The sequence below is a fragment of the Bos javanicus genome, chromosome 24 (assembly GCF_032452875.1).
Source record: "Bos javanicus breed banteng chromosome 24, ARS-OSU_banteng_1.0, whole genome shotgun sequence".
Lineage (NCBI taxonomy): Eukaryota > Metazoa > Chordata > Mammalia > Artiodactyla > Bovidae > Bos > Bos javanicus.
This window is the reverse complement of record NC_083891.1, coordinates 60,568,422-60,583,435: the sequence shown is the minus strand read 5'-3', so window position 1 is coordinate 60,583,435 and position 15,014 is coordinate 60,568,422. Positions and strand designations below refer to the sequence as shown.

The 15,014-nt window shown below is 36.7% G+C and overlaps 1 protein-coding gene across 5 annotated transcripts in view; it reads right to left on the bottom strand.

Annotated features, from left to right (window-relative positions):
• RELCH (RAB11 binding and LisH domain, coiled-coil and HEAT repeat containing) overlaps positions 1-15,014 on the bottom strand; it is a 114,136-nt gene that overhangs the window by 68,314 nt on the left and 30,808 nt on the right. For all 5 annotated transcript variants that reach the window (XM_061400362.1, XM_061400361.1, XM_061400358.1 and 2 more), the window contains exons 3-8: positions 11,734-11,805; positions 11,568-11,623; positions 11,351-11,464; positions 6,145-6,348; positions 5,953-6,044; positions 5,031-5,324 (exon numbers count right to left, since the gene is read on the bottom strand). In XM_061400362.1, the coding sequence (XP_061256346.1) occupies positions 5,031-5,324; positions 5,953-6,044; positions 6,145-6,348; positions 11,351-11,464; positions 11,568-11,623; positions 11,734-11,805 (832 nt within the window). The remainder of the gene's footprint in view (positions 1-5,030; positions 5,325-5,952; positions 6,045-6,144; positions 6,349-11,350; positions 11,465-11,567; positions 11,624-11,733; positions 11,806-15,014) is intronic.

The window sequence follows — 15,014 nt, the reverse complement described above, 5'->3', positions numbered from 1 at the left end:
ACTTCACTTTCACTTTTCACTTTCATGCATTGGAGGAGGAAATGGCAACCCACTCCAGTGTTCTTGCCTGGAGAATCCCAGGGACGGCGGGGCCTGGTGGGCTGCCGTCTATGGGGTCGTACAGAGTCGGACACGACTGAAGCGACTTAGCAGCAGCAGCTGAGCTTAAAGGAGCTGATATTATGTGAATGAATGTCTTATAAATGTTAATAGATTAAACCTGAAGTTGTATGGCAGGTCAATGACTACAGAAAGTGTTTGCAAAACCTGAAATAAGGACTTTTTTCCCCCCCTTCCCTAATTCTCTATGGTCCCAGAAAGGTAAAGAGTGGCTGCAAAGGCTAACCTGGTATGTTGCTGAGAAGTTTTGCAGATCTGTATCATGATAATGATAACCCTCAATGTTAGGAACCCTCATAAAAGAATAAAAAATTAAAAATAAATGAAGGAGAGGCTCATTCAATGTTCACATATATTTTAAATGAAGGATTTTTTGTAATTGAAAATATTAGCCTATTTATGTTTAATAAAGAAGGTTAAAACATTTATATTTGTAAAATAACACTGGTCTCTATGTAATAGTATTCATAATATTGTAACTATGGGTTGTATTTTATGTGCTCAATCTACGAAGAGAAGGGGTGACATAACATCTAAGGTTACATAACAGAGGTTATTTAGTATACACCACAAAGTAGCCCTCAGGAGCACCTGATTATAGACTTAGTGTGCCAAAGCTGAAGCCTGTTTGCTCATTATGTCCCCACTCCCCTAATCTTTCAGCGGAGGGAGCTACAAGGCATCTAACTGCCCAAGCCAGAAAGCCTTTATCCTTCCCTTAGTTTTAACCTCCTAATCCAATCAATTTTTTTTTTACCTTCTAACTATCTTACAAATCTATCTACGTCTTTCCAATACAGGAAATTCCACCATTTCTTTCTTGGACTCTTCCAACAGATATCCCACGAGTTTCGGTTCTTGCTACCCTCTAATTACCACTACTCTAGAGGACTCTTTCTAAAACTTCAGTTCAGTTCAGTCGCTCAGTCATGCCCAACTCTTTGCGACCTCATGGATTGCAACACGCCAGGCCTCCCTGTCCATCACCAACTCCCAGAGTTTACTCAAACTCATGTCCATTGAGTCAGTAATGCCATCCAACCATCTCATCCTTCATCGTCCCCTTCTCCTCCTGCCTTTAATCTTTCCCAGCATCAGTGTCTTTTCCATTGAGTCAGCTCTTCACATCAGGAGGCCAAAGTATTGCAGTTTCAGCTTCAACACCAGTCCTTCCAATGAACACTCAGGACTGATCTCCTTTAGGATAGACTGGTTGGATCTCCTTGCTGTCCAAGGAACTCTCAAGAGTCTTCTCCAACACCACAGTTCAAAAGCATCAATTCTTCGGGGCTCAGCTTTCTTTATAATCCAACTCTCACATGCATACATGACTACTGGAAAAACCACAGCCTTGACTAGATGGACCTTTGTTGGCAAAGTAATGTCTCTGCTTTTTAACATGCTGTCTAGGTTGGTCATAACTTTCCTTCCAAAGAGTAAGCGTCTTTTAATTTCATGGCTGCAATCACCATTTGCAGTGATTTGGGAACCCCCCAAAAATAAAGTTTGCCACTGTTTCCACATCTATTTGCCATGAAGTGATGGGACCAGATGCCACGATCTTAGTTTTCTGAATGTTGAGCTTTAAGCCAACTTTTCCACTCTCTTCTTTTACCTTCATCAAGAGATTCTTTAGTTCTTCACTTTCTGCCATAAGGGTGGTGTCATCTGCATATCTGAGGTTATTGATATTTCTCCCGGCAATCTTGATTCCAGATTGTGCTTCCTCCAGCCAAGTGTTTTTCATGATGTACTCTGCATATAAGTTAAATAAGCAGGGTGACAATATACGCCGTGAAGTACTCCTTTTCCTAATTGGAACCAGTCTGTTGTTCCATGTCCAGTTCTAACTGTTGCTTCCTAACCTGCATACAGGTTTAAGAGGCAGGTCAGGTGGTCTGGTATTCCTATCTCTTTCAGAATTTTCCACAGTTTATTGTGATCCACAAGTCAAAGGCTTTGGCATAGTCAGTAAAGCAGAAATATATGCTTTTCTGGAACTCTCTTGCTTTTTCCATGATCCAGAGGATGTTGGCAATTTGATCTCTGGTTTCTCTGCCTTTTCTAAAACCAGCTTGAACATCTGAAGTTCACAGTTCACATATTGTTGAAGCCTGGCTTGGAGAATTTTGAGCATTACTTTACTAGCGTGTGAGATGAGAGCAATTGTGCGGTAGTTTGAGCATTCTTTGGCATTGCCTTTCTTTGGGATTGGAATGAAAACTGACCTTTTCCAGTCCTGTGGCCACTGCTGAGTTTTCCAAATTTGCTGGCATATTGAGTGCAGCACTTTCACAGCATCATCCTTTAGGATTTGAAATATCTCAACTGGAATTCCATCACCTCCACTAGCTTTCTTCATAGTGATGCTTCCTAAGGCCCACTTGACTTCACATTCCAGGATGTCTGGCTCTAGGTGAGTGATCACACCATAGTGATCATCTGGGTCATGAAGATCTTTTTTGTACAGTTCTTCCATGTATTCTTGCCACCTCTTCTTAATATCTTCTGCTTTTGTTAGGCCCATACCATTTCTGTCCTTCATTGAGCCCATCTTTGCATGAAATGTTCCCTTGGAAACTCCAATTTTCTTGAAGAGTTCTCTGGTCTTTCCCATTCTATTGTTTTCCTCTATTTCTTTGCGCTGATCATTGAGGAAGGCTTTCTTATCTCTCCTTGCTATTCTTTGGAACTCTGCATTCAAATGGGTATATCTTTCCTCTTCTCCTTTGTTTTTCACAGCTATTTATAAGGCCTCCCCAGAGAGTCATTTTGCATTTCTTTTTCTTAGGGAAGGTCTTGCTCCCTGTCTCCTGTACAATGTCAGGAACCTCTGTCCATAGTTCATCAGACACTATCAGATCTAGTCCCTTAAATCTATTTCCCACTTATACTGTATATCATAAGGGATTTGATTTAGTTCATACTTGAATGGTCTAGTGGTTTTCCCTACCTTCTTTTAAAACTTAGATACCATCATGTTCCAAGTCTCTAAAATGAGTTAACACAGCTTATGTGACTTGGTCTCAGCTTAATTCTCCGACTTCCCCTTCTGTTGTCTTCTCATCTGCATGCTTTGCTTCGGTCTTCATAAACCCTTTCTTGCTTCCAAGTGCAGTGTTCTTCTGCTCCTATTAGTCCCTTTTAGTGGGAAGACTTCCTCTTATCTCTTGGCCTGGTTCACTTCTTACTCATTAGGTATAAAGTTAGAAAATACTTCTTCCCTGAAATCTTTCCTACTCTGACGACTAGGTTAGGTACCCTGATTGTGTGTTCCTCAAGCAAGCTGAACTTCTCTTATATTACTACGTTTTACAATATTATAATTGCCTGACAGTCTCTCTCATACTGTAAAGTCTGTAACCGAAGGGTACCATATGTTTGGTTACTGTTATTATACTCTTCATTTGGGCTTCTCTAGTGGCTTCATTTAGAGAAGGCAATGGCACCCCACTCCAGTACTCTTGCCTGGAAAATGCCATGGACGGAGGAACCTGGTAGGCTGCAGTCCATGGGGTCGCTAGGAGTCAGACACGACTGAGTGACTTCATTTTCACTTTTCACTTTCATACATTGAAGAAGGAAATGGCAACCCACTCCAGTATTCTTGTCTGGAGAATCCCAGGGATGGGGGAGCCTGGTGGGCTGCCGTCTATGGGGTCGCACAGAGTTGGACACAACTGAAGTGACTTGCCAGCAGCAGCAGCTAGAAGACTGGCAGGCTACAGTGCATGGGGTCCCAGAGAGTCAGACATGACAAGCAACTAACACTTTCACTCTTCTTTAAACTTCAAACTCTTCATTGACATTGCCTGACACACAGTTAAGAGCTAAAAAAGTTAGTTGGACAAATTTAACAATCATCTTTCTCCTGAGAGTGGCTTTGGAGTATAGAGGAGATATATGGAACTACTATAAATGCCACTGCATTATTTTTATGACTATATCTTAACCATATTAGATTAAATGCACTTTGAAGACTAGGCCATGTCTATTTCAATCCTGTGACCCCCTCATAATACCTACACATACACACACACACACAACCACACACAAAGTTGTGGCATATGAGTCAAAAAGTTTGCTTTGGAAAAAAAAAATCAAATACTTCTCACTAATAATGAGTACCTTTAAGTCTAAAACAAATTAGTCATGCTTTCCTATTACATCCCAACACTTGCTATAATACTCCTCCATTTATTAGGAGGAGGAAGTATGACTGGCTCAGAATGCATCACAGGGTGTGTGTGAGGATTAACTAAGCTAGCATATGTAAAGCGTTTAGAACTGTGTCTGATATATAAAAAGAACTCAATAAATATTCCACTCTCAGAGAATATTCTTTTTCCACATTATAATGTAAACACTTTTTGTCTCCTCTACTAGAAAACATAATCATGATGGGCAAGGGACCCTGCTTTGCTCATCTAAGTTCAATCATTGTGATTCAATAAAAATTAAATGAATTAAGATAATATTAATGACACAATGTTACTAATGGAAGCAGAAACAGAAAAAAGGACTAAGATCAAGAACTAATCACCTTTTTAGTAAAGGCAACTATTTAATATCAAAACTTTCTACTGAGTCTGATAATGATTGTAGAACACAGAGAAGGTAAAAGCACTGGGTACAATACAGCCCAGAGAGCATGCATGTTGTTTATGGGTTTAAGCACTGAGCTAAAACAGGACCTAGTTCACTCATGGTCTACTCCTCTGCAACACAATTTAACTTAGTAATTACTTGTGATTTTTCACAGTGATGTGGACTCTGCTATGTGTTAAGTTCATGCCAGACACATAAAAATTCATGTATCTGATATGCAAAATAACAACTGAAACTCTTCTAGTTTGAGAATGTACTAAATAGCTGAAAGATGCATTTCAAAACACAGGACACATACTAACCTATTGGGTTTATCAAAATGGACTGTGTTTTTACTTGATGGAGAAGAAGATGGTATTCCTTCTCTTTCTCTCCTGGGGAAAGAATGCGGGAAAGTCTCTTTAGGAACAGTAGAATCAACTTCATCTGATTTTGAAAGATGGACATCCTTGTTTTCTCCCTTGTCCAAACTATTTATAACTGAATTCTGTCCACTGTCTTCAGAGTCTTTGTGGGGAGACTGATCCAAAGAAGGCTGAACAGAGTCACAAACTACAGGGCTGGCAAAGTGTTCATTTTTGAGGAAGTCCATTTCACTGTAAAAGAAAGACAAATTATTAGAGAAGAAAATTGTATTTTTTAAGACTTTGGCAATAGCATAAACCTCATACTGGGTTTAATGATTTAAAAGTATAACATATTAATACAAAGTGATTTGGCAACTAATTAATCTTTTCTGTACCACAGATATTGATGCTTCATATAGAAATGTAGCCACAAACTCTTACAACAAAACATAAAAATATTTTTATAAACTATGCTTTGGATTATCACTTAGTCTTCTTCGTGTGTGAGATGTGGAAAATTCCATCTAACCCACATCATGAGTATAAGAATTAAATGAAATAATGAATGGAAAATATGTATAACACTAGCACGAAGAAGTTCCTTTATTACTACTGATACAACCTGAAGAAAGTAAAAAATATCTTACTCCTTGGTTCTAAGACATATATGATTTTATGATTATTACAGTGATTAACAACTTTTGGCGGTGAAGAACACATTAAGTATATACACAATTATAAGATTTTTTTCCCCAGAAGTATTAGAATATGAAAAATTATGCCTTACAACTGAAATATTATCTTATATGTTTATATAATTTGTCAATTTCTTTAATAATTTTAAGAGGTTTTATAGAAATGATGATTAAGTACTAACCTTTCAAGTCTTCTGATTTGTTCCATCAAAGACCATTTCTCACTATTTAATAAACTAATTTTATCTTCTAATTTCTGTACTAGCAAGGAGTTCTAAAATCAAAATGGGAGAAAAACAGAAACTCAACATCTCATAGTCTGCTTTTACATGGCTTAAACACTTTTTGTGGACTTGATTATTAATACCTCTCACCTCTACAGTCTGAGGAGTTTCAAGGGTTGAAGGAAGGTTGCCTAAAACTGGTGTCAGAGCTTCTAATTCGTCTTCTTCTACACCACTGGCCACGTCCACAAGGTCTTTCCCAGTTACTTGATGATTTCCAAAATCTCGGTAGAGTTGCAGTAAGTCTGGAGGTTTTGGAATATTTAATCCTACGTCATCCCATAGTTCAAAATCCTAAAAGATAAAAAACAGTAACATAAAAAAATCTACGTGGTGGTTTTATCTTGCATTTTTGAGATGTATCTTTTCCTTATTGCTACTATCTTGAAAACTCAACATAATTGTGTGATAATGTCAAAGTGTATGTGCCCGGTGAATAACATCCTGGGAGTCAGGAAGTGTCTAGGAGTGTGAGATGCACCCCCACCTCATACTTGGAAAATAAGGGAAACAGGGTACTCAGTGGAGAGACAAGCTTTCTTTACAGCAAGAAGGATATTCTGGACTTCCCTAGTAGCACAGTGGATGAGAGCCTGCCTGCCAATGTAGGGGACCCGGGTTTCGTCCCTGGTCCGGGAAGATTCCACATGCCTTGGAACTACTGAGGGCAAGCTCTAGAACGCGAGGGCTACAACGGCTGAGCCTGCCACCCGCAACTACAGAAACTTGCGCACCTAGAGCCTGTGCTCCGCAACAAGAGGAACCAAGGAGTGAGGAACCCATGCACCCCAGAATGAACAGTGACCCAGCTCGCCACAACTAGAAGAAGCCCGCGTGCAACAACAAAGACCCACAACAACCAAAGAATTAAAAAATAATACATTTATAAAATTTAAAAAAACAAACAAAAAGGGATATTCAGAGAGAAGTTGAAAATAAAGACTTTATTTATAATAAGAAAATTTCACATAGCACCACAGAAAGGAAGGATAGGAAGTAAAGGAAAGAACTGGCAAGAGGGAACCAAAAAACAGTAAGATAATGATTATATGCAGATAAGAATGTAAGAAAACTATCAGTAAGTATGTACCGAGTGCTACTATACACGCAGGCACAGAGATGAACAAGAGATTCGTTTAGCCTCAAGAAGATTATAGGCTAGTCAGGGATAATCTTAGGTAATCTCAGAGCCATTAAGATAAAACCAGGCCACTAAGATAAATGATCAAAGATAAATTCAGGTAAAAAGTCTTACCTTTTAGCCAGAGGCGAAATGTGAAAGCTGTGAGGGCCCTAGGACAGAGCTGCTTTAAGGTCGGGTGAGATACCACTGAGCAGCATCCAGTGGCTAAAGAAGAAGGAACTGAGGAGCACTTGCACTGCCCTTTGTAAAATAGCTTTATTGGGGTATATAGTTAATAAGTAACAAACGGCACAATTTAAATCTGACTCTTTGCGACCCCAGGGACTGTAGCCCACCAGGCTCCTCTGTCCATGGGATTCTCCAGGCAAGAATACTGGAGTGGGTTCCCATTTCCTTTTCCAGGAGATATTCCCAACCCAGGGATCGATCCTGGGTCTCCCGCATTGTAGGCAGACACTTTTACCGTCTGAGCCACCAGGGAAGTCTTAAATCCACAAGCTAACTTAAAATGTGCCATCTGCTAAGTTTTGACATCTGACTACACACCTGAAGAGACCACTGCAATCAAGAAGATGAACTTGGGGGCTTCCCTGGTGGCTCAATAGTAAAGAATCTGCCTACCAATGCAGGAGACACAGGTTCGATCCCTGATCTGGGAAGATCACACTTGTCATGGAGCAACTAAGCCTGTGTGCCACAGCTACTGAGCCTGTTTGATCTCAGGCCTGGGAGTTGTAATTACTGAGCCCATGTTCTGCAACTACTGGAGCCCACACCCCCAGAGTCCGAGTTTTACGACTGAAGAGTAGTCCCCACTCGCTGCAAAGAGCGAAAAGTCAGAGCAGCAATGACGGCCCAGCACAGCCAAACATAAACAAATAAAGCAGAGAAAAAAAAAAGAAAAAAGATTAAACACCAAAGCTACGGAAAAAAAAAAGATGAACTTGCTCACTCCCTAGAGTTTGACCGGCCGCTTGCAAAACTTCCCCCTTTTTCCTCACGTATGCCCCGTTCCTAGGCAAAATACTGCTCTGTTTTCCATCACTGTTACAGGTTTATGTTTCTTACCATTTTATATAAGTGGAAGCATACAGCAAGTACTCTATTTGCCTGGTTTCTTTCATCCAGATTATTGATTTTCAGAGTAATCTATGTTGCATCTGTCAGAGGTTCATTTTTTTTTATTGCTGAGTTAGCATTTGATGTAACGATACATCAGAATTTTTTATTCAACTGCCTGCTTTTGGATACTTGGGTTGTCTCCCTAATGTCAGCTATTACAAATAAAGTTGGTGTGAACACTGCGTAGGAGTCTTGGTATGAACATCTCCCTTCACTTCTCTTGGACTGTAATATCTAGAAACAGAATGATCAAGTCATATAGGTGGTGAAGGTTTTAATTTTTTTAAAATAGCTTGCTAAAAAATGTTCCAAAGTGACTGTACCATTTTGGATTCCCATGAGCAATGATGATATTTCTACTTACTCCACATCTTTGCCAAGACTTGGTACAGTCTCAGTTAAACATTCTAATAAGTGTGCTATGGGATTTCATTGTGACTTAATTTTTATCTACCTAATGACTAAAGATGTAGAACATCTTTTTTCATGTGCTTATTTGATATCCATATAGGTTCTTTGTTATAAATCATCTATATTTTTTATAAATCATGTATATATGTTTGTTATAAAATCATCTATATAAATTTTTTGTCCATTCTTTTAAAAATTGGGTCTTTTTTTATTATTCATTTTATAGAGTTCTTTAAATATTCTGGATAGAAATTCTCTATCAGATATGTTACTTGAAATATTTTACCTAATCTATGGCTCATCTTTTCATTTGTTTAGAGTTGCTTTCAAAGAGTAGAAGCTATTGACTTTGATGAGAACAAATATCTGATGAAGAACACCATACTTCTGGTGTCATATATAAGAAATCTTGGCCTGCCTTCCAGGGTTGCAATGAATTTTTCCATGTTTTCTTCTAGGAGCCTTATGGCTTTAGAATTTACATTGAAATCCATGAGCCATTTGAATGACTTTTTGTGTATGGTGTGAGGTATGGTTCAAAGTTCATTTTTGGAGGTATATAGATATCAAAATGGTACAGTACCAATCGTAAAAAGACTACACTTTCTGAATGGAGTTTACTTTGTGCTTTGTTAGACATCAAAAGATCATCTATGTGTGAGCTAATCTCTTGACTCTCCACTAAGTTCCAATGATCTGTCTATGTTTATGTCAGTAAGATACTGTCTGAACTATAATATCTTAAAGTCAGCTAGGTGAAGTCCCCTAAGTTTGTATTCTTTATTAAAGTTGTTTTGGCTATACTATGTTATTTCCATTTCCACAGAAATTTTAGAATAAGCTAACCTCTACAAAAAAAGCTGGTGAGATCATTAGGATTGTATTAAAAGTACAAATCAATTTACAGAAATGGATACTTTGACAATACTGAATCTTATCTATTAGCACAATATGTCTCTTCTTTATGTCTTCTTTACTTTCTCTCAGCATGTATAATAGTTTTCAGTGCATAATCCTTCATCATATTTATCCCTAAGTATTTCCTATTTTTTGATACTTTTATAAATGTTATCTTTAAAATTGAATGTTTATTTGTTGCTAGCATACAGAAATACAATTCATTTTTGTTTACTGACCTTGAATCCTACAGCTTGTCTATCATCACTTATTATAGTGTTTAACACTATAAGCAGTCTATAGGATTTTCGATACATAGAATCATGTTACCAGTGAAAGTTTTCTTTCTTCTTTTCCAAAATATATGCCTTTTATTTTTTTTTCTTGCCTTGTACTGGCTAGATTCCTCAGTATGATGTTCAATAGAAGTAGTGAGAGCAGATATTCCTGTTTTAGTCCTTATCTATTCCTTATCATTCATCATTAAGTATGATGTTAGTGATAGTTTTTCTATAAATGTCTTTTATGAATCTGAGGAAATTCCTCACAATTCCTAATTTCTTTAAAGTTTTTACAGGAAAGACATGTTTGATTGTGTCAAGTGTTTTGAGCTGATCATATCATTTCTCTTTTGAAAAGTTTCTTAAAATGGTGAATTACAATGACTGATTTTTGGACTAATCAATCTTATGTTCCTCAGATAAACCATTTGGTCATTGTGTATTAGCACTTTTACACACTGTTGGATTTAATATAGTAAAATGTTATATAGAATTTCTATATCCATGCTTATGAGGAAAATGAGCCTGCCATTTTCTTTGTTAGCCAGGTCTGTATCTGGTTTTGAAATCAGAATTATGCTGGTCTTATAGAATGAGTTATGAACAATTCCCTTCTCTTCAATTTCTAGAAGAGTTTGTGGAAAAGTGGTATTACTTCTTCCTTAAATATCTGGTAGGTATCTACAGTGATATAACCTTGCTCATTTACTTTACTTCTTCCTTAAAAGTCTAGTAGATATCTATAGTGATATAACTTTGCTCATTCCAGATTCTGATAATTTGCTTCATGTCGCTTTTTCTTAATAAGTCAGGCTAGAGGTTTACCAATTTCATTAACCTCAAAAACCCAGTTTTTTGTTATTATTAATTTTTCTCTGTTGTTCTCTGTTGCCTATATCACTGATGCCATGCTAAGTCACTTCAGTCGTTTCCAACTCTGTGCGACCCCATAGACGGCAGCCCACCAGGCCCTCCCGTCCCTGGGATTCTCCAGGCAAGAACACTGGAGTGGGTTGCCCTTTCCTTCTCCAATGCATGAAAGTAAAAAGTGAAAGTGAAGTCGCTCAGTCGTGTCCGACTCAGCGACCCCATGGATTGCAGCCTAACAGGCTCCTCCGTCCATGGGATTTTCCAAGCAAGAGGTACTGGAGTGGGGTGCCATTGCCTTCTCCGTATCACTGATATGTTCTCATTTTTAATATTTTCTTCCTTTGAATTTCTTTGGACTTCAGTTAGTTTTCTTTTTCTAATTTCTTAAAATAGAAACCAATCTTCATCAATTTGAAATGTTCTTTCTTTTCTATTCAGTATTTTGGTGTTATGGAATTTTACTGTATGTATAACTTTAAAAAAAATTAAAGCTAGATAAAAGAAATAAGTACATTATAAATTAGAAAGGAAACAAATTATTGTAAAAAAAAATAAAAAGAGGAAACTGTACCTGATCATCATTTTCATCTGAAAACGTTATTGATGTCAGCTTGTAGTTATTCTTCAATAAAAATTCATTGACTAAGAAGTTTAGAGCTCTCTTTTCAAGAGGTTTGATTGGCTCCTAGAGACAGAGAGAAGATGGAAACAGTACTGTAAGTCTTCTGCTTTCAATACTTGTGCTCCATTTCACATGGAAGATACTTTTAGATCTGTCATTCACCCACCTGAATTTCAGGACTTGATTTGTAATTTTTTCGTTCCTGTAAAGGAACTTCATGTTCTGGTGGAAGAAAATACAAATAATATTTTACTCTTTTACATTTTAAAATGTCTCAGCTACTTCTACATGTCAAAGTAGAAAAAGTCTCAAAAAAGTTGTGTGTACACCACCTGCAGCCTCTGTCAGGTTGGCTCGGAGGGCCTGAATGGTCTCCTTGGCTTTCCGTAGTTCAAACTCCAGGACTGGACAGGGATTTGGAATAAACACACACAGGCATCCAACCAAGAAAAGGGAAACAAAAATAAAAAATAAAAAGCAAGGATGGGTATGGAAAAAAAATACAATTTGTATTGAAAACAGAAAGCATGCAATCTTTATGAAACTTGTGAACGCATGCAGCAGAGTTGATTTGCAAGCAAACTGGTGAATGTTTTCCATAGTTTTAGAATACAGGGGACTACTGATCACATGTTCTAGCTGTCTGACAAGGAATAGCTCTATTTAAAAATAAAATCTATGGCAGACTCTCATTTAGGCAAATAAAAACCTTGGGTGTTGTGCTTCACTCAGTCTAGGTAGGAAATGGAATGGAATGTTTCCAGGTGACATAATTTAGGGGAAAAGACAAAACTTAGATGAAGTTCAGCAAATACAGTTAAAGAAAATCTTAGGATTAAAAAAAAAGTATTTATCTAGAATAATGTTTTAAATCAACATACAGAAACAGTGAATATATTCTTTCATTAAGATGTTGAAGAAGTATGTTTTAAGTATCTTACAAATGTGGGATGTCTATCAATTTTTCTACAAACAAGTATATATCTTCTGTAAACAAGCACAGATATGTTAAATACATATCTAAAAAAAGTTCCAAGGGATTTATTTTAGGTTTCATTTAAAGCCAAAGAATAGACATACGTTTGTTTTTTAAGTTACAATTAAAATCATTCTAAAGCAAATGATTGTGTGCAATTCTAATAAGAGTGTAGTTATCTAAGGATACTGAATAAAATTAAGTAGAATTTCAAAGTTTCTGACAACTCTTCAAATAGATATTTGTTCACATTAAGAGGTACTAATGAAACTTAAAGATTCCTCCTGTTACTGCAGACTCTAATACAATAAACATGAATATTGAGGAAACATTTTAATGAGCTTTTTGAAATGTTTCATCATGAACAAGATTTAACTATGTCTTTACTGGGAATTTTCTTTAAAATATATAAATACTGCTTTGAAGAAAAAAGTATTGGAGGGAAAAGTCATTTCTGTGAAGTAAAGCTCTGAGAAAATTAAGTGATCTTTGTCACAACTGGATATTAAAAAAAATATTATCTAAATAGTTCTGCATAAAGATGAGTAAATTTAAAACTTTAGAGATGCAACTTTTTCCTGATTGACTAATAAACAGAAAAAAGAAGATGGCAAATGAAATGCTATCAGAGACAACAAAGCTATAAAAATATATGGAAAAAATAGAATTCACTCAGTTTGCACATTTTCCTTAAAAACTTAAGCTGTAACTGAATCACATCTAGTACATGAAGGCCAATTATTTTGATGCACAGAATTTCACCGCAGCAACATGAAAGCACAGTAAAAATCAGATGGTGTGTATATGACTTTTTTTTTGGTCGTCAGCAATGCTGATCTGCAAACCTTTCTGTGCAACAAAGTAGAAACATTTTCCCTAAAAATTACACTTCTGGAAGCTCTTAGAGTTTGTATTTAAAGTCAGACTGCACAGATTCGATGTGTAAGGTAAGTACAGAATAGATTTACTTTTCTTCTATTTCAAAACTCTAGGTTTTGATTTAAAAACACTTCACTATACCATAAGCAAAGTAAGTACACATATCATACTTTCAGTATCACTTACAATTTACTAAGACATATTACAGAACAATTGCAGATCAGAAATGCCCTGTACCAGAATGATAGAATATGAAAAAAAAACAAAAACCAAAAATTGGTTAAAACACAAACTGGGGGGGGGGGGGGTGGAAAACAATTCAACTGGTGAAAGTTTAGGTGACCAAGAGCAAAACAATGAATGATCAAGGCACAGAAAGCCAGAAAAACCCATGTCAGACGGCAAGAATTTATATTTTTATGCACATCTACACATACATTGCCAAATGCCATTAGAAGTTACCACTGCTTTTAAAGCTAGTGCTTATCAAAATGAACTCACTCTGCTGCATGTTTCTTAATATATAATACAGACTTTAAAAGACAAAGGCATATCTTTGAAGCTATAGCACATCTCTATAAAGGCACAGTATGATCAAATAATTGCAGTTATGTGAAAAGTTTTCCATGAAAGGTCTGAACAGATATATTTACACACATATGTATTTGTTACTTCTTTATTCAAAGATATTGGATTAAAACTCAAGACTTATTACTTTGTAAAGCAATATATTATACCAAACGACCTCCAAGTAGTTTTCAAGCATTATAATTCTTCATAAGAATGTCTGAAGAAGTGAATGCTTTTAAAACACACTGTAGGCACCAGCTACCAGCCTGCTCACTGCACCGCCCCAGCCTCTACTAGCCCAATACTGCTGAATGCCATTTTAGTGGAGCTAAAGTAACAACTGCAAAGATATAGGTATACTGTAATACTGCATATTATAATCTTACCAAAATAATTAATGACTACGTCATTATCAGCCGTTCTAGATTGGCTGAAACAGTTATTTCTCAGTCAAGGCTGGCTAATACTGGTATTGTATCAGTGGTACTAGATGAGGCACTTATGACTTGGGATATATGCCAGTGTGTATCACTACTATCTTAAAATATTTGTTAAGTCTTAGTTCTTTTGACACAAAAGTCAAAATAATGGTGCTCTATAAACATCTGTTAATTTAGAGATCTTTTCCTCATTAAAGGAACACCTGCATAGACTTATAACCAGATTTTTAAATTTAGGAAAATGATGATGAAAATCATCACATACATACATGTATATATCTCTCTCTCACACACACACTTATATGTCAGATAAACAGTTTACTAATGGTTGGAGCAGACTCGCATTTGCATCATGGGGCAATGGACTCAAAGCCTGTGTTATCTATGAACTCCTTCTGCCCGAGACTGGTACAGGAACATCAAAAAGAGATTTTTGTTCTTTCTCAGTAAGGTTTACATGTGATCCAATAACAGATGACATGGTAATTATCTCTTCTCAATTACTGGCCTTTCAATTAGCTTCTAAGTTACTATCAATGGTTAGTTAAGAGACAAAAGTCTCTTTGGAAATGGGAATTGTGATTAATTTAAATTTTCAGCCACACATCACACACTTAATTCAACAACAGGCTATGGTACAAGAGCCCTAAGAGTCTAAAGGTTATTTTCTTGGAATAACATGTATTTTCTTCCTTTTCCCAGTGAAGATGAAAGACTGCATCCATTCATGCATTTATCCTGAAGGATC